The sequence below is a fragment of the Equus quagga genome, chromosome 13 (assembly GCF_021613505.1).
Source record: "Equus quagga isolate Etosha38 chromosome 13, UCLA_HA_Equagga_1.0, whole genome shotgun sequence".
NCBI lineage: Eukaryota > Metazoa > Chordata > Mammalia > Perissodactyla > Equidae > Equus > Equus quagga.
This window is the reverse complement of record NC_060279.1, coordinates 43,277,582-43,297,145: the sequence shown is the minus strand read 5'-3', so window position 1 is coordinate 43,297,145 and position 19,564 is coordinate 43,277,582. Positions and strand designations below refer to the sequence as shown.

General features: G+C 48.2%; 1 protein-coding gene across 1 annotated transcript; it reads right to left on the bottom strand.

Moving 5' to 3' along the window:
• Positions 1 to 1,008: 1,008 nt before the first annotated feature.
• On the bottom strand, positions 1,009 to 17,852 carry ANKRD35 (ankyrin repeat domain 35). The gene is made up of 14 exons (XM_046680776.1): positions 17,506 to 17,852; positions 11,535 to 11,665; positions 10,662 to 10,750; positions 10,253 to 10,317; positions 9,368 to 9,425; positions 9,105 to 9,175; positions 8,722 to 8,828; positions 7,915 to 8,099; positions 7,241 to 7,278; positions 5,051 to 7,069; positions 2,747 to 2,836; positions 2,438 to 2,503; positions 1,755 to 1,855; positions 1,009 to 1,214 (listed from the first exon to the last, which is right to left on the bottom strand). The coding sequence occupies exons 1-13, from the start codon at positions 17,542 to 17,544 to the stop codon at positions 1,793 to 1,795; spliced, it is 3,021 nt and encodes a 1,006-aa protein (XP_046536732.1). The 5' UTR covers positions 17,545 to 17,852; the 3' UTR covers positions 1,009 to 1,214; positions 1,755 to 1,792.
• Positions 17,853 to 19,564: the final 1,712 nt, after the last annotated feature.

Here is a 19,564-nt window from a genome sequence, read left to right as displayed (position 1 = left end):
GCTAGTGGAGGGGCAGGAAGGGGAGGAGACTCAGGGGAACTGGGCAAGAGAGATACATTTTTTTTAGTCTGAGAACAGAATTAGAGGGAAGAAGCCAACTCTGATATCCCTTCATCCCTTTTCCAGGAATTAGAATTTTCATCCCTCTTTGCACCAGGGGCAAAGAACACTGACCACATGAGACCATGTGCCTCGAATCTGGACACACGGCTTCACACATGATAGTACATTTTAGATTGTACATCCTGAAGAAAATCCAGGTCTCTCAATCTCTCCTTCTTAAAAAAGATAGTGGGACTCAGGAGTCCCAAGGTAGAGAAAAAAGACTAGAGCTGTGCTGGTCAGTATGCGACAGATTTGAGAAAAAGAAAGGAAGAGTGTCAATCCCCGTTTTAACAGAGGGCAGTTTTTCAAACTGTGGGAATGCTGTTTTTCAAACTGGATCTTGACCCATTAATGGATGTATTGTAACTAATATTTTTTTTCTTTTAAAGATTGGCACTTGAGCTAACATCTGTTGCCCATCTTCTTTTTTTTTTTTTTTCTTTTCTTTCTTCCCGAAGTCCCCCAGTACATAGTTGTGTATTCTAGTTGTAAGTTCTTCTGGTTGTGCTATGTGGGGCGCCACCTCAGCATGGCCTGATGAGCCATGCCATGTCCACGCCCAGGATCCAAACCGGCGAAACCCTGGGCCGCCAAAGCAGAGCGCGTGAACTTAACCACTCAGCCACGGGGCCGGCCCCAGTAACCAATATTTTTTTGGTGGAGTATAGTAGCCGAGAATAGAATAGAAATAGTAATAGCATAGAAATAGTATACTAGAATAGAAATAGTAAGGGTAAATATTATTTCAGATATGTACTCACAGGATGCAAAATGTATTTCTTAGTATGGATCACAATCAAAGTTTGAAAGCTGCTGACTTATGAGGCAATTTGTGATCAAAAAGAAATGAAAAAGATTCCTTCCGTCACTCCCCTTTAGACAGAAAAAACAACGACACCCAGCACCATCCTGCCTCCTGCTTTATTTTCCATAGAGATGTCTTCCATCCACACCTCCGCTGGTCTCATCCATGCTGATTCTAGGCTTCAGGTTCTCAGGTCTGGGGTCCATAATGTCAGGTGAAGCCCTACCCATACCACCCCTAGTAGCCAACCGCCCACCCACCACAGCCTGATGGAGCCTCTGGCAACAAGGAATGCTCTTGTTCCCTGAAAGAAGAAATTCAAGGATGAAATGCACACACTTCCATATCATCAGTCTCCTCCCACCTATGCCATGATGCTAAAGGGGATCCTTATCTGCCTGCATTGGAGAAGATGACTACCAGCATAGGGGCAGGGAGAAGAATGGGGATGACTACTCTTTGAATGAGTGGTGTGGAAGTGAAAGAGAGATTCTGGAATTTGAAGAGTCCCACTCTAAGAAACAACTTTGCACCACCATCCCACCATCACTCATCTTTCACTCGTATCTCTCTACCTCAGACCTTAGGAGAGTCACTCTGTTCCTCTTTTCAGCCTCCATCCCATAAGTCAGCCCTCTTCAGTCTACCTGCTCACTGATTCCTGACTCCATCCAGTGATTGCCCATATTATGTCTCTCAGTTGACCTCACTTCAAATGCTCTATGTCCCACAGGACTCCCTAGTGTCAGCCACTATATGGGACAAAAGGAGACTCCAGTTCCCATCCTAAGTCTCCTTTCCTAAGTCCTTTCTCCCAAGTTCCTTCCCTCATCCCTCAACTCACAACAGAGAAATCCTGAATCCCTCAGGGCACAGGCTGCCTCACTCCTCCTGCATGCTGAGGATTCGCAGTAGGATATGGTACACATCTTGTTCCATGTAGCCCTGTTGGTGGCAGGAAAGAAAGAAAAGGAGATGAAGATCATAAAATGGGGAGAGACAGGCAGGGGAGAGGTTCTTTGGTATAGTGGAATGCTATTGATTAACTTTGTGCCCTCACTTACAGTATTTAACTTCTCCATGGCTGTTTCCTAATCTTTACAAGGCAGATAACGATGTCTACTTTTCAGGATTGCTGTGAGAGTTACAACTATGAATATGAAGCAAAGCACCTGGTGCACAATGTGCTTGATTCTTTGTAGTTATTATTATTCCTAATAAAGGAGCAAGCCACCCACCTCTTCTTCCTTGGTGAGGGATAATTTGGTTCAGGAGGAAACTGAGAAAGGACATAAGGGACAGGAAAAGGCCTTACAGTGGATCAGGGAATTGAAAAGGAGGGACACTCTCCCTCCTCACATTTGTGCACAACTTCTCTCAATCCACCTAATGAGATCCAAAGACCTGGCACCAGAGCATCTGAAGTCCAAATTTCTGAGAAATGACAAGTTATCTGCAGGAAGAGAAGGGACCCCAAATGCAATACCCGCTGCCCAGCTCTCTGTCTCTACCTGCCCCCATGCTCACCTGAGCAGCATTCAGCAGATGATTCCTGTAGGTGGAGATGATCTCTTCGTGGTTCTTCTGGGACTCCTGGGAGTGAGCATCAATGGGAGGTTATGTGCCCACCTTCCCACACTCACCCTGATACCCCAAGCATGAGGAGCAATAAAATGAAGTGGTCAGCTGTGCCAGGTAAGCTTGCTTGCCCATCACTGGCCATCGTTTGGCCTGGCCAAGTCCCTGCAGTTCCCAGACTCTCTCTGACATATACATCACTTCCACTGTCCACTCTCTTCTCTAGCAGCATCCATTTCCCTGAGGGCCAAAACATACCTGCAGCTGCTGGGCAAGGCGAGCATTTTCTCCCCGAACTGCTAGGACCTCCTCTGAAAGCTGCTCCAGCTTCTTCAACAATTCCTTGATCTGAGGCCAAAAGGAAAGAAAGGGAAGCAATGAGGCCCAAGTCATTTCCCACTCCAATACCACCCAGGGTCAAGGTCAGTTTCCTATTGTTGGATATTTAATATGTGCCAGATACTTTTATACACATTGTCTTATTTAATACTCAAAACAGTTCTTCTTCTGTTCTGAGAAAAACAATACTTCTCTAAGGGAAATATTATTCACATTTTGTAGATACGGAACCTGAGTTAAGTAATTTGTCAAAATCATACAGCTAGTAAGTGATGAAATCATGATTTGAACCAACATCTCTTTGCATTCATGGTCCATGCTCTTAATTCTATACTGGATTCTGACCTCCTTCTTGTTTTTTTCTCCCCAAAGCCACAGTACATAGTTTATATCCCTAGTTGTAAGTCGTCCTAGTTCTTCCATGTAGGATGCCACCACAGCATGGCGTAGGTCTGTACCCAGGATCAGAACCGGCGAATCCCGGGCTGCCGAAGCGGTGTGCACAAACTTAACCACTATGCAACAGGGCTGGCCCCCTGACCCACTTCTGACTGCTGACCACTGAGGGAAATGGAGGTGAGTTTTTGTGGTTTGCGAGGCTGAGGCAAAAATGTGGTTAATGATAACCAGCAGTAATAGGAATGGTGGTAATAGGAATAATAAAAATAGCTACCTTTTATTGAGTACTTAGCATTTGCCAAAATTGTTCTGAATATTTGAAATATAATATTTAATGTAGACCTCACCACAATCGTTTTATTATTCCCATTTTATAGATGAGAAAACTGAGGCTTAGAGATTTAGAGGCTCTAAGATAACTCGCCCACGATCAATCAGTAAGTTTTGAAACTGAAATCAAATCCAGACAATTTCAGTCCAGAGTCCACTACACTATTTTCTTTTGCCATTTGTCTACTTTCGTCTTCTTTTTCAACACCAACACAAAATTCCTCCTTTCTTTATTAGCTCCACCTCACACTGATTCCTATTCTAACATTTTCTATTTTTATGCACTCTATATTATGTAAAGTGTATACTCTCCATATTTTTTAATCATTCTTAATTTGATCATGTTACAAATTTTAATAAGAAGTCTGAATTCATTCATTTCTTTTTTTTTTTAAAGATTTTATTTTTCCTTTTTCTCCCTAAAGCTTCCCAGTTCATAGTTGTATATTTTTAGTTGTGGGTCCTTCTAGTTGTGGCATGTGGGACTCCGCCTCAGCATGGCCTGATGAGCTGTGCCATGTCCACGCCCAGGATTCGAACCAGGGAAATGCTGGGACGCTGAAGCAGAGCGCACGAACTTAACCACTCAGCCACGGGGCTGGCCCCCTAAATTCATTCATTTCATAGGTAGTTCTAGAATTACTAAATTTATTTGTAAGTTGACTTTTCAGAATTCATAAAATCCTTCTGCTAGAAACAGGTAGACTTACACTCACTTATTAGGAAGCAATCATTAGGAAACTAAGCTATCTCACAGTGGTTTTCAAACTTTTTTTCTTTGCATTGGAGCCCCCTTTGTCAATGGAAATCTTGTAGAACCTACTCTGATCGACGTGGGAGGGGAAGAAGGGGCTATAGTCTACTTTTCTTAACTCATCAGCCCCTGAGTCACCCCCTCAGAACTCTAGCAAAACCACAGCAACCCACCATATTATCAGACCTCTTCCCAGGCTAATACACTGTTTTAAGTCAAAATGCTAATAAACCGGGGCTGGCCCTGTGGCCAAGTGGTTAAGTTTGCACGCTCCCCTGCTGCAGCGGTGGCCCAGGGTTTCTCCGGTTTGGATCCTGGGCGCCGACATGGCACCACTCATCAGGCCACATTGAGGTGGTATCCCACATGCCACAACTAGAAGGACCTGCAACTAAGATATACAACTATGTACCGGGGGGGTATGGGGAGATAAAGCAAAAAAAAAGATGCCAATAAATCATAGTACTCCACTGGTGGTAACCCTGACCACACTGCTTCTGAACCCCGAGTCCCAAATTTTAATAGGTAAACGCCCTTCTCTCTTCTGTTTATATCTTACCTCACCTCCTATCTCAACCCTAAACCCCCTCAGACCCAGGAGAGCATAGTGTGGTCCTTACAAATGATTGGCATTGTGTTTGGGGTATCAATCTGACTAACCAAAGGTAGATTCAGATTAGCAAACCCTAAAACACACAGAAATCTTCCCCATGCTCCCCACAGCCGTCTCGCCTGTTCACCTTGGCCTCCTTGTCCTGGCAAGCCCCAATGAGATGCTCCATCTTCTCTTTCAGCAGCTCCGCTGTTTTCTCAAACTGATCTGAGCGCCCGCGCATCTCACTGGCCTGTCGCTCCTGCTCAGCAGCCCGTGCAGCCAGGTCTCCACTCTTGCGGCGCTCCTCCGCCACAGCCTGCCGAAGCCGACCCATTTCCCTGCACGCTGTGTTATACTTTTCTAGCAGAGCCTTTAGCTCCTGACCCCAAGCCTGGGCCTGGGCCACTAGTGAGCCCCGAGTTTTCTCATGCTGCCGCAGGCTGGCTGCCTCCCGGGCCCTCAGCTCAGCCACTTCCTCTGTGGCTTGGTAAAGCAGCTGCTTCAGCTTCCCGATCTCCTGGCTCTTCCCACTCATTGTGGCCTGAACAGCCCGCAGCTCTTCCTCCAGCTTCCCCAAGTCTTGCTCCAGTGCAGCCACTTGGGGGGATGCTGGGTCCTTTGAGGAGGAGCCTGGCTCTGCACGTGTGGCAGAGGACCCCCGCAGCTGCTGATTTTCCTCCTCCAACCTAGCCAGCACCTGCTGTGCCTCACAGTGCCTGTCCACCAGGGTGCTGATGCAGGCCTGCAGCTCCTCCAAGGGCTCAGCCACTGTGCCTCGTGCGCTCCCCTTGCCCACTAGATCTGGGGGAAGGCAGTCCCACAGCCCTTGGAGGCCACTGCTCTGGGAGGCCAGGCGTTTCCGCAACTTTTCCGTGGCCTCCTTCTCCATTGCCAGTTCATCTGTCAGCAGCCCCACACTCCGCCTCAACTGCTGTAGCTGGACCTGTGCCTCTGGTTTGGGCACGAACTCCCGCTGCAGCCGCTGGCTCAGTGACTGCAGCTCCCTCTGCAACCGCTGCCGCTCCTGCCCCAGCTCTCCCAATTCCTCCAGCAAGTTACTGTTGCTCAGTCTCAGTGCTGATACCTCCTTCTCCAGCTGTCCCTTTGCCAGGCCTCCTCCAGGCATCTGTTCCCCTCCAGGCACCCATAGAGGCTGTCCCTGGGCCCCAAGAACCCTTTTCTCCCTTCCTTCATCCTCTTTGGCGATGGTCCCTAGGCCTGCCTTTGGGGCTCCCTTTCTGGGCTCCTGGGCAGGGGCCTCAGGTTTCATCTGTAGTCCTGCCTTTGCCCAATCCAGCCTCACCAGCACCCGCTCCAACCTGGCTTCCATCTTCTCCCAGGCAGCTGCTGCAGCCTCAGCCCGGGGTGTCCCCAGAGCTCCCTCCAAGACGGGTCTTGACAAAGCCCCCCGGGCAGCATCCTTTTCTCGCCACACTGCAGCCAGCTCCTCCCTTAGTTGTAGCAGGAGCTGGTTCATGGCTGCTGTGCCCACTGGTTCAGCCTCTGTGCCTATTGGTTCAGCCCTTGGGGTCTGGGGCCTCTCCTTCCAGTCAGCATGCTGCTGGTCAGTATGATCAGGGCCAAGGGACTGTCCACCATTGGTGGTAAGTTGCTGTCCTGTGGTTTTCCCAATGGTATCAGACCTTGGGCTCTGGGGTGGCCCCTGTTCTTCTGTTTGGGACTTCACATGGGCTTCATACTGGATCTCCCCTGGGGCTGAATCCTCTGCCTTCTTGGAAGCTAATACTGGGTTTGCTGTGGCTGCAGCTGTTGCTCGCTGCTGCTTCTTTAGCTCTTGTATGTGCTTAGCCAGCAGGTCCAGGGGACAACCCTGCTCCATGCCATCTCCTCCAGGCCAGAGACTAGTGCCCTGCTCTCCTGGAGCTCCAGGCTCTTGGGATAGAAGGAACCCCAGCTCCTGCACCTGCTCTCGAATCTGGTTCTCCAGGCCCAAGTAAGCTGCAGCTTGAGCTTTACACTCTTCTGTCTTTCGTATCAGCTTCTGCTCCAACTGAGAAACTTTCCTTTGCTCCTCTTCATACTTCCACCTCCACTCATCTGAGCATGGGTCTTCTTCATCCTCCTCTTCTTCCTGCTCCTCCTCAGCCTCCGCTCTCCATGGGCTCTTTGGTGGAGAACCCACCTGAGGCTCAGATGGAGAGGCCTATGTGGATAAAGGAACAGGGAAGTAAAGCCAGGCAGCTAACCTAGCCCCAGAAGGGCCTTTCTTCTCTTAGGCTGTCTCAGTGCCCCAAGGTTCACAACCTGATGTCCCAGTGGGATAGCCTGGGGTGGGACAGAAGCAAAAAGGGGAGGCAGGCACTTAGGGTCTTACCTGAGATGCAAGATCTGGATGTTGAACTAGTCCCTGACCTATGTGAAAAGATATGGGGGAAATGAGAGAGGAGACAAGTCCCATGTACTTCTAGCCCACACTCTGTTTTCAAACTTTCTCTGAGAGGAGTGGCCCCTCAGTGTAATAACGCTTATTACACACTTCCTGGTGCTGGGAGCCCCCCTGTTCAACGGGTCCCTAACTATCCAGCAGTCTTGGTTCTCTATCCCAGAGGTGTGACAGCTCATTCATTTTGTTCACTCACTCATGTATTATACATGCCATGCACTGTTACAGGCACGAGGACCTCAATGGTGAGCAAAACAGAAATGGCTTGTCCTCTCAGGGGTTTACAGACTAGTAGGGAAGAGAGAGGATTGGCCAGCAAATCACACAAATAGATGTACAATTACAACTCGTAAATGCTAGCAATAGTACTAGCCAGAGTTCCCCTCAGTGAGAGACAAAGCTGCATTAAGGAATTTCATGACCATGCTTTTGGGAATTTGGATTCATCTCATAGTAGCAGCAATAAATAAGTGAGCTCTCAATTAAAGTGACAGTTATTTGTCAGAGGGATTACTTCCCTGGGAACGAATGGGATTCTAAGAAGTCTCTTTGGTTCTAAGGCTATTGAGGAGAATCTTGAAGTTACAAAAGGGAATCAGCTTTACCTCCCTGCCGCCGCCGGTTCAGGGCCTGCCGCAGCAGCCTCCACAGCACCTTGTCTTGTGTGCGTAGAGCATAATGCAGAGCATCATGCCCCATGCTGTCCACCGCCCCTGCATCCGCTCCATGGCTCAGGAGCAGTTCAGCCACCTCAGCGCTGCCTTTCTCACAGGCCAGGATCAGAGCCGATCTGTGGGTTGGGACAAACCTGAGCATAGGCTTTCCCCATGGAATCCAGGAGACCTGGTTCCAGAAATTCCATCACCAGGTCAGTTCCCACTCAGTGTGGTCAGGAGAACCACAGACCAACACCAGCCAATTACAAAGCATTAGACCACGCCAGAACTTTTCAAATGTCATTCCTTGGAGCTGCAGCATCAGAAAGCAGGGGGCCAATTGGAAGGGCTCCATTTTCATCTGCTTTATATATTGAGGTTCTGTATAAATTCTTTCTTGGAAAAAAGGATTCCATTGCTTATAAGATAGCTTGAAAACCATAAAATTAAACTAATGGGTTCAGAGGTGCAGATTCTAATTCTGGAGTCATCTATGCTAGGAAGATGGTGGTGGCGGCAGCTGAATAGGAAACTATAAGGAAAGTTTTCTCAACTCCCCAAGAGGAAAACAGTGAAGCAGCAGGCAGAGCTCTTCTAAACCACCACTTGGAAGGAAAGAGGTTCCCGAGAAAACAGAGACCAACCTGCCTTTTTCCGCAATACACACACACACACACACACACACACTTTGCCCAGTAGCTCATTTCTAGATTGGTCAGGATCTGGATTTGGGGTGGGAAGATGAGGAAGGCTCACTTGTCATCCTTGTCCGTGACATTAACTCTGGCGCCTCTCTGTAGTAGCTGTGAGCAGATAGCTGTGTGACCACCCAGTGATGCAATCATCAGGGGTGTACGTCCATCCTGCACAGATTGTGGAAGGGGGGTTCATGAGGAGCTGGGGGAACCAGGGGGTTGACACAATCCTACCAACTCCAGAAAAAAACCCAGGTCCTGGGGCTAGATGCTCCTTTTCAGAGGGTTAGAAGCTCTCCAGAAGATAAAGACTTAACCTCTCTGTGAGGAAGAGGAGGAGGAGCAGGGGAAAAGGGAAGAGGAGGTGGTGCTGCACAATCAAGCTCAGAGAGAGCAGCAGCCTCCCTGTGTATGGCACTGCCCAGCTGCCCAGCTGACGCTCACCTTATCCAGGACGTCCAGAAAGGCTTCGTGGTCACACAACAGGAGCACACTTGAGGCACAGCCAGAGGAGGCTGGGGAGGGTTAAGGGATGATTGGGTTAAGGGGCAGCAAGAAGGCTATCTAGGCAGACAATGACCCAACATCCCCTCCAACCATTTTAGCAGTCAGCCCCGGCCTGCCTTTCCCACCACATGTTATCCTCCCCTCCCTTCCCACCCTATGGTCCCTGCAGCCCTGTTTCCCACCAGTCCCCTGGTACATGCCTGCCCAGTGCAATGGACTACGATTTTCTGCATCCACAGCATCTTCATTGGCACCATGCTACAAACAGCAACGAAGGGAAGTAGCATGGACATGGCGTTAACATCCTCATCCCTACCCCACGTTGGGTCACCAACTTCCATAGTACCACGGGGAGTGGCAGGAGGATCATGACTCTGGCCAACTACTAGACAAGCCCAATCCATTCCTTGCAGATGATAGGTAGCCTTGAATTTCAGCCCTGGTTCTTAAAACTAGGGCCTAAGAAAAATCAGATTATAGGTAAGTACACAGTTTCAGGAAAATGACACCTGAGTCCATGACTGATACTTTAGGATCATACTGTAATTGGGAAACTTGGAAATGGCCGGGAAGAACAAAAGCAGAACAGCCATCTGCCCAATGGCCTGTTGAACTGTACGTTTTGTACTTTTGGAGACTTATTTATAAGTTGTCCACATATCATTTCGCATGTATATTTCTCTTTGTGCTCCTAGGCTACAAACTCCTCGAAAACAGACAGTACGATTTTGGTTTAATTTGAACAGGACTTCCCTCTTTCCACCTGCCCATCATCCCAGCAGTTAAGTCTCCACAGTGGCGCTGCCAATCGCAGAGCTCAACATATGCAGATTGACTGACTGTCAGTCAGTCCTTGGCAACGCTGCTTTATGACCTGCCCTCAAGGGCAGCATTAAGCATAGTGCCTCACACAGTAGGTGTTAAATAAATGTTTGCGAATTAATGAATAAATGATTACCAGTTCTTTTATTGGGGATGAGTAGGGTATATTTGACCAAATATTATTTGTGACTACAAGATAAAGTTAGAATACTCTGGGTCCACTGAGTCCCTTCGCAGGAGTAGTAACAAGGGGCTGCTCTTACCTGCAGCAGGACCTTGACACACTGTGGCTGGCAGGAGATGGTGGCCAAGTGCAGGGCGGTGCCTCCTGGAAAGAGAAAGGAGGGTAGGGAGGGTGGGTGGCCCCATGAATGCCAATGACTCACAGGGAGGGAGGGCAAGAGACGCACAGATAATCAGAGGGAGATTACAGAGAGAAGTTCTCAGCCACACGGAGCCAGAAATTCCTGTTCCCCAAGTGCCTGGTACCTGTGGTAGAGGTGGGAGTGGGGGTGAGGTATGTAGAGAGGGGAACCCCTGGAAGGATACTGGTCAGAACTTATGAGGAGAGAAGCAGGGGCTATAGTTGGGGTGTCTAGCAGGGCCTAGCACTGACCCTTACTGCTGTTGTGAAGAGAAAAGCAAGCAGCATGGCCCAGTGCTCAGACTTACCGTCCTCATTCTTGCTGTTGATGTCAGCCCCATTTGCAAGCAGTATAGTCAGACATTCCGTCAAGCCTTTGGATGCTGCCAGATGAAACCTGCCATAATCAAAGCCGAGAGGCAGAAGGATGAAGGGACCAGGGAATGAGGAGTAGGGGGCTCTTAATAAGCACTACAAGCTATGCTCCCTCACCCCAAAGTCAATCCTAAAAGCAGAGGGGGAAGCTCCCCTAGTCTGACTTTCTGAGAAAGAGAAGGCTATATGGCCTACTGTCATAAAGTCAGAGGAAACTGTAAGCAAAAATGGAAATAAGAGGTGCAGGTCTCGAGCAATCTCAGATTTTGCAGGGATGTCCAGGGAACACATAATTACCTGTTGCTTTGAGACAGGACCCTTAGCAAACTGGAAGGGTCACAGAAAGAGTCAGCCAGAGCAGAGCAGAGGGCTGGGCATTTGAAGGCGGACTTAGGCAGAAACAATGAATAATATCCCCCTTGTCCTTGTCACTCCTTATAGCCATGTGACTCTCATGGCTACCACTTCATTCCTGATTTCCTAAGCATACACACTGTCCTACTTGTGCAATGAAGAAATACTCTATTTTGTGTATGTATCAGTTTTCTGTTTGTTTCATAGGCTTTATGTCCTTTTTAGTCAGTGTTGTCAATCTGGGTTTTGAGGTGGATGTAGCTCAGGGACAATATCTTCTTCCCTCACCTTGTACAGCACTTGATACATAGCAAAGATTTATCGAAAGCCTTGCTAATTAAGACAAAAAGGGCTCTGAAGTTGTAGGCATTCCCTGGTCCTACATCATATTGGGGTTTGGGGCTTTCAAAGGGAACCACATACCAAGGGTGGGCTCAGGAGGACTTACTTACGGGGACTGGCCGTTTGAGTCTAACTTGGTGGGTCGGGCCGACTTCCTGGAGGCCAGGGCAGCCACGCGTCCCACGTCCCCCCGCTGCACTGCCTCCAGCAGCTTCTGATCACGGCGGTTCCATCTCTCCACCTGGTCCAGAGCCACATATGGTATGAATATAGGGGATGGGGGTGGTGTGGAGAAAGAAAAGGGGGAGATGGTTAGGATGCCAAGCAAATGAAAAGAAACATCTCTGTGGTCCTTTCAGTGTTTCATAAGTCACTCAACCTAGATCATTTAGACCTTCTTAGGTGGGTCGGTTAAATAGTCACCAACTCCTATGCCACCAAGAACTACTGCTGGTTATTGCCAGCCCTAGACCAAAAGGTGCTTGGACTACTGAATTAAAAGTCGTTTTGGGGGCTGGCCCCGTGGCCGAGTGGTTAAGTCTGTGCACTCCGCTGCAGGTGGCCCAGTGTTTCGTTGGTTCGAATCCTGGGCACGGACATGGCACTGCTCATCAAACCACGCTGAGGCAGCGTCCCACATGCTACAACTAGAAGGACCCACAACGAAGAATATACAACTATGTACTGGGGGGCTTTGGGGAGAAAAAGGAAAAAATAAAATATTAAAAAAAAAAAGTCATTTTTGAGGGGCCAACCTGGTGGCACAGTGGTTAAGTGCGCACATTCCGCTTCGGCAGCCTGGGGTTCGCTGGTTCGGATCCCGGGTGCGGACATGGCACCGCTTGGCACGCCATGCTGTGGTAGGCATCCCACATATAAAGTAGAGGCAGATGGGCGCATCTGTTAGCTCAGGGCCAGTCTTCCTCAGCAAAAAGAGGAGGATTGGCAGCAGTTAGCTCAGGGCTAATCTTCCTCAAAAAAAAAAAAATCATTTTTGAGTATTGAATGCATAGTATTTCAAATGTCTTCTTATCATCATCATGATTATTGTTAGGTGTACCACCACAGAGCAATCCTAGCCAGGACTCCTTTCCCTTTTGCTCTCTAGGTCTTGCTGCAGCAAACTGAACCAAACCGACCACTCCTGATTGGGTTCACGTGGCCTTTCACTTCCTTTTTGTCTTCAGATATTTGAGATATCAAGGCAACTAGCTTCAAGTCACAGCCAGGAGTCCAAATACCTAGCCATACCATCTCTACCCATTGGCTTCGGGCCCCAAAACTGGGAGGGGAAGCACCATCTCTGTTTCTCCTTCTCATATCTAGGCCCTTTAGCTAGTCACTCTTCCCTTTCCATGGCAAAAACAACCAAAAGACAAAGATAGGTCTCTAGCTAGGCTTGAGGAGGCAACAAGAGGTAGCTCCCCTCCCCAACCCTCCACTCCCTCCTCATTTTCCTAGCAGTGAGCAGCTGTCCCAGACAACAGCCACACCTGGGCATGCATTGTTCTATCATTCCAGCTTGACTTTTTCGGGTTGTAGGGTAATTATAATAATTGAAGTATCACAGGGCGTGAAGGAGAGAGCTGGGTAAAAATACCCAGGGCTGAAAGCACAAAAAGCCTGGTTTGATCCAGAGAGGCGAAAGGAAAGGAAGAAGGGATGCAAAAATCTGTGGTATGGTGAAAAGAGCCCTAGGTGAATATTTTTGTCAGCAGGCCTGAGTTCAGGGTCTAGTTCAATGACTTTCTCATCTCTGTGACCTAGAGTAAGCCATTGAACACTTCTAACCTGGTTCCTCATCTATAAAATGTGGGAAATAATAACTACCTCATCGTGTTGTGAGTACTAAATGAGCTAACCTATATAAAATCTCTTTGTAAACTGTAAAGAGCCCTACAAATGTATGCCATCCTTATAACAAAACAGGAAGTGATGGGGGATTGGTGGTAGCATATGGCATTTTATGAGGTGTAATCTCAACAAGAGGCTGTGGGAGGAGGTGGAAAAAAATAGAGTCTATGGAAGCCAAATAACTCATTTTCAAATACTGTTTACATAGGGCAAATTAGTCATCAAAAACAGGAAAGATTTTAAATACTCAAACCATAAAATTATCTAGGATAGATGGATTCTGAGGGATTCTGAGGTAATACTCCTGTTCGGCACTTGTAATTCCTCAGTGTCCTTTCAAGTGCCATTTCAACAGCCTCTCAACATCCCTGGAAAGTAGTTAGGGCTAATATTATTTTATCTATTTGACAGAAGAAGAAACTGAAGCACACTGAGGTTAGATAACTGTCCAGGGTCACACCACAAAACAGTGGTAAAATTGAGAGTAGATCCCAGGCCACCTGATGCCCAATCCACTTCTCACCACCAGACCACGCTACTACAGAGCTAGGGAAGAACATTTACTTATTTTCAAATAAACAGTCTAAGACTGCCTCCAGGGCAAAACCACCCACCCTCAGACGCTGCTCCTTATGTGAAGAAGAGTCTCCAAACAGGTTAGTTCTCAAAGGACAAAATAAGCAAAATGACTGCTCCACACACCAACAGACTCTGATGTGTGAGAACACATTACCCCATGTCCCTTGGGGGCCAGGTCACTCTCAGAAAAAGCAGAGAGCTAGTGCTACACCTCCACACAGGACACTGTCATCAGCCAACCTCAATCTGAAGTTCTCTGTTTAAAAGCCTGATTCTAACACTTTCTATCCTTGTGAATTTAGGCATGTAACTTCTCTGAACTTCAGTTTCCGAATGATATAACACCATTTAAAGAAGTTAGCACTATGTCTGTCACAGAGTAGGTGCAATAAATGTTAGTTCCAATCTCCACCTTCCTAGCCTTGCTGGGCATATTTTGGATGTTCCAGGGCTCAGAAGTCTCCATCTGGGGGAGTGGGAGGAAGAGATCTTGCTCATATCAGCCAAAGCATAACAGCCAAGCTGTATACATGGTAAAAGTGCTTCTTAACGATATAGATACTTTTCTTTCCAGCTAGATAGTTCTAAATCCACCCAATTTACCTATCTTGTTTAGATACTAAGAAGAGTTTAGAACAGGTGGAAATTTTTCATGGCCAACCTCTGCAGAGCTAGGGTGAAGGAGGACAGAGGGATGCTTCCAAATTCCAAGTCAAGTCCATTGCTCGCCCCAGCACCTTGGAAAAGAGGCAATGGATTACCATCACAGCCTCAAAGGAGCAATCGCCAAATTAATCAGCAGACTCAAAAACAAGGGTTAGCTTTGTATTTCTGTAGCCAAGATTAGGGGGCCTTAGTAGAAGTAACTGCAGCCTCTCCTTATCTCTGGCTGTCTGCCTATAAGCATCCTATCAAGACGGAACATACCAACAGGAGAGAGAGAAAGAGTGACTAGCTGTAGGAGAGGGGAGTGGAAACAGAAAGGCTGCCCTGGAGGAACAGGGAGCTGACTCTCAATTTTTATTTATTTATTTATTTGTTTTTTTGAGGAAGATTAGCCCTGAGCTAACTGCTGCCAATCCTCCTCTTTTTTGCTGAAGAAGACTGGCCCTGAGCTAACATTTGTGCCGGTCTTCCTCTACTTTATACATGGGACGCCTACCACAGCATGGCTTGCCAAGCGGTGCCATGTCCATACCCGGGATCCGGACCGGCAAACCCCAGACCGCCAAAGCAGAACATGTGCACTTAACCGCTGCGCCACCAGGCCGGCCCTGCCTCTCAAGTTTTTTTAATGTCAGTTGTTTAAAGCTATTTTCTGGTCAACTTCTTACATAGGCAGAGTAAGCTAATATGTAAGACACCCTCAAAGGCATCTTCTGCTTGACTAAAATAAAATGAGATTATAGGAGCTGAGTTTTTATTTGTTTGTTTGTTGAACTTCCTATATTCTGATAACTTAGATTAATTTTTAAATGATCACTGATCTTTCAGCCCTTATTTCAATCTGAGGGTGCAGGGCTCTGACCCTGGACCCAGGTTTGGGAGTAGGATTGGGCAGGGGCAGTCTTCTGGCATGACTGAGAAGCCAGGCTTTGGGAATGGCCAGGAAGATTGTCACATTATTTCTCTGACAAGTGAGTCCAGAATGGTCAGCCACCCAGGAGTGGAGGAATTTACCCTGAGAAGTTTGGAAAAGTTTCATGAGGAAATAATTTGCAGCTGAAACTGGTCTATATTCAAGCTTTTTATGATCCCGTCCTGACTGAGGAAACAGTTTTCTGCCTAGCTAGACAGTTCTAAATGCACCCAGTTTACCTATAATCTTGTTATACTACGAAGAGTTTAGAATGGGTGGAAATTCTTCATGGCCAAATCTCTGTAGAGCTGGGGTGAAGAAGGGCAGAGGGATGCTTTCAAATTCCAACATTCAGCCCATTGCTCACCCCAGCATTTGGAAAGGCAAGCGGTGACCAAGGATCAGAGAATCAGGAAGAATGAAATAGTTTCCCCATTCCTAAGGAGCAGGCAGACTCCACAAACCTGAAAGGGAAGGGCAATGTGGAGGACTTTCGGTAACTAGGGAAGAGTCCATGTGAATAACAAAATCATTATGTGTTAAGACAGAATGTGGGTAGCCCCAGTTTCTGTTACCTATAGTAGTCATTCAGTAAATGCCTTTTGATTGGTTGATCAAGGTGTGGAAACTAAGTAGAGAAGCAAATGTAAGTGGGACAAGGACAGGCTTCAACAGAGTTCTTATTCTTGCCTCATAGCTGGCTTCCAGGCTTCTGTGGCCTGCCCATGCAGAGTGAGCTGAGCATTTCTCATGTTTGCTTATAAATGGCACCACTAAGACAGGTCAGGCTAAGCAGTATTACTATAGGTAGTGGCTATTACACTTCTAAATAAGCCATAATCCCACTCTCCACAGAGAATTTCATCCCCAGATAAGAGGTCTCCGTGTAAGAGATGTTCAGAGAAGAAGAAGCTATACCTTCCCTGAGCCACCACCTTCTGTAATCTTCTTCCTTGTGTTTTGTTCTGGAAGAACACGGAGAGTAGAATGACTTCTACTGTGAACTCTCAGAGTGAATCTACTCTATTTTCTCCTCCTCTCACCATTACCCTTCCCCAATTCAGTCAAAGGAAGCAGAGTACAAGCCCTAAGCAACTAGGTGAGGGTTTAGAATGAAGGAAGATTCTGGGGAGAAGCAGGCGGAAGACCTTGACTGGCCCAAGAACCAGTCTGATGACCAGACACTGCAGTGAACTGGCCAGGGTGGATTCTGCAGGCAACTTACCCAGTTCCTTGGGGAGTAGCCAGGCAACTGTGCCTCCTCTGGCAGTGCCTGTCCGGCTGGCCAGACTGCAAGATTAACCCACAGGGAGCAGGCAGAAGGAGGTTGGGGCAAAACGGGGAAGAGTGGTATTGAACAACCACTGGGCAGAGAGGCAGAGGTTGAAGGGGAGAACAGAAGACTGCAATTGTGAGAACACCAATTGGAAAGAGGTTTGGAATGATGTCTGAGAGCTTGTGGTGATGATTTGACAATGGGAGTGGAAGTGGCAAGAGGTGAGATGGGGCAAGGACAGAGAAGACTATATGAAGAAGGGTTAGGAGAAGGCATGGAGCTGGGAGTACTCGTTTGGCTGACAGAAAGCAGCAAAGATAGGGCCATATGGGAGGGCAGGGCTGTGAGGACAGGCAAGGCTGGAAAATGGGGCCCTCGGGCAAGACTTGGGAGATAGAACTGAGCTTGGGGCTGAGCAGGGGCTGGGGATAGGGCAGATGCTTGGAGGTGATTCAGTACCGGGAAAGAAAGCAGAAGTAGAGGACAGGACCTTGAGGAAGGGGCAGGGGCTATAGAAAACATATCAGAAGTTGGGGATGTAGATACTAGGAGGACAAGAAAAGGCGGAGAGAAAAGACCTTGAGGAGGGCAAAGGTTAGGAAGGCAAGTCAGAGGCTGGGGGACAGGGTCTTGAGGAAGGCGGGGCTGGCGGGCTGCATTGAGGGAACGGAGAAGCTGAAAAGACCCATAAAGAGAAAAGGCGAAGGTGCATGGAGATGGACTCAGGACTTCTGTCACCACAGGGCTTGGACCCCAACCTCATGGCCATCCGCCCAAACATTTTGGCACCTACCGCCACCTGTGAGCTGGAGCAGGAGAAGATGCGCTGCATGGCCGGGGCCAGGGCCACGGGGGAACGGGGACGCGCGGAGAGCGGGGCCACAGGTTCCCAAACCTATCGGATTCGGCTGCGGCTGTGCGCGAGAGAGCTGTCAAAAGCAAAGCTGGACCCGCCCCGGGATCCGCCCCAGGAGCCGCCCCGCTCAATCAGAGACCAGAACCCGAGGACTGGCCTTAAAACTCCGCCCCTGACCCAGCTCCACTCCGCCGTTGCCGAGGCAAAAAGCCTGCAATCTTCGACTCAAACTTCGCCCTCTCAAACCGCATCCGCCCCCAGCTCCGACCTGCTCTATCGCCGAAGGGACCCGCGGGCTCGGGCTAAAACTCCTCCCCCGGTCCCGCCCCTCCCCAGGGTTCCCGGCTGAGGCTCCGCCCTAAACCCCGCCTCAGCCCCGCCTCTCTGAGTGCTGCCGCAGGAGGCGAGCAGGTCCCGGCTTCTCCGAGCTTGCTCTGCTCTTAGCAACTGTCGCATTTAACCACTGGTGCCGGTGCTTTTATTATATCCAGAAACCTTTGGCCAACTTAGTTACCTCTGCTTTCTCCCCCGATTCCCCGGCCAAAAACCCAGGCACAAAAGAGGATTTGAAGAGAGCAGTTTGGAAACGGGAGGAGATTGTTGTGCTGAGCAGAGGACTGAGGGTGGATGATGCGTGACCCGCAGCAACCTGAGAAACAAAACCCGAGGGAAAGGGGATCAAGCTGAATATCCTAACCCACCTCTAAGTTAGAAAAGGGCAGAGGGGAAGAAGAGAATTTTTATTTGAAGCACTCTCCGCCTCTCCGCGAAAACCCGCACAAAACTGCCTTCACTATTTCCACTGCCCTTTAAATTCAGATTCTCGGCAATTCTTGCTTGAACAGTCGGTCGCAGCCAACCGTCTCTCCTTTCTCCTCCCTGCGGCCTGAACGAGCCCACTCAAATGCATATGAAAGCCTACTGGATAAAGCTCAAAGTTCTTAACGTGGTTTACAAGGCTCATCAAAAGCTGCACCCTGCCTTCTCCAGTCCCCTCTCTCACCACTTTCAGAAACAGCCCAATGCTGAGGCTATTCTAGTCTACTACAGTTCCCTTTCTGGCTGGTGACTGATCCTCCCTGGAATGCCCTCTCTCACACTTGGTCGCCCCTCAACCCAAATTTTGTTTCTGTAAAGTTTTCCCTTACAACCCTCCCACCCCCATCGAGGAAAGTGTGCCTCTTGTGTGTGACACACTTCTAATACTTACTGCTATGTTGTATAGCAACCACCTCTTTGTATTTGCCATTATTTATTTACATGTTTGTTTCCTCTACTAGATGGGGCTCTTGGATGGTAGGAGTTGTATTTTATATTAATCCTATTGCCTGGCACATATGAGATACTTAATGTCTGATGAGTGAATGAGTGAAAGAAGGAAGGAAGGAACAAAGGAGCAACAATGAGAAGAAAGGAAGGAACTCTTGTGTCTGGGGAGGGCCTGTTGTTTCTACAGTTGCTTCTCAAACTGGTTCTGCTCCAAAGGAAGAGGTAACAGGCTTATTGAAGAACAGGTTGGGGTTAGAGAAAAGTCCCACACTGGAGCTGAAGGATAGAGAGGAGAGGGATCTCTAGGTGGAGAAAATTATTGAAAGTGCTCTTTTAATCATATGGATGAAGAATTAGATGAACCAGTCTTCAAGGAAATCCATCTCCCTTTTGGGACTCACTGGGGATAAAGAGGGGAGGTCTGTCAACATCACCATGGTCTCAGTCCCAGCCCCAGAAACAGTATGTGCCATAAAGGCTGATCAAGCTACAGCCTATATGAGTACACTGAGGGCCATCATGGACTCCTCCTGCCATAAAATAACTCACCAGCTTGCCAGAGAATGATTGTCCCTGTCTAATAGGCCAGGCAGGCCACCATTCTCAGGTTAGGCAACAGAGGCAGAGACATGGTCTCTAGAAGGCCATTGCTTAAGTGCCCATGTTCCTTGAGGGTACTAGCAGAACCCTGGGTGTCTAAAGAAATCCAATAGATTTGATTTCTACC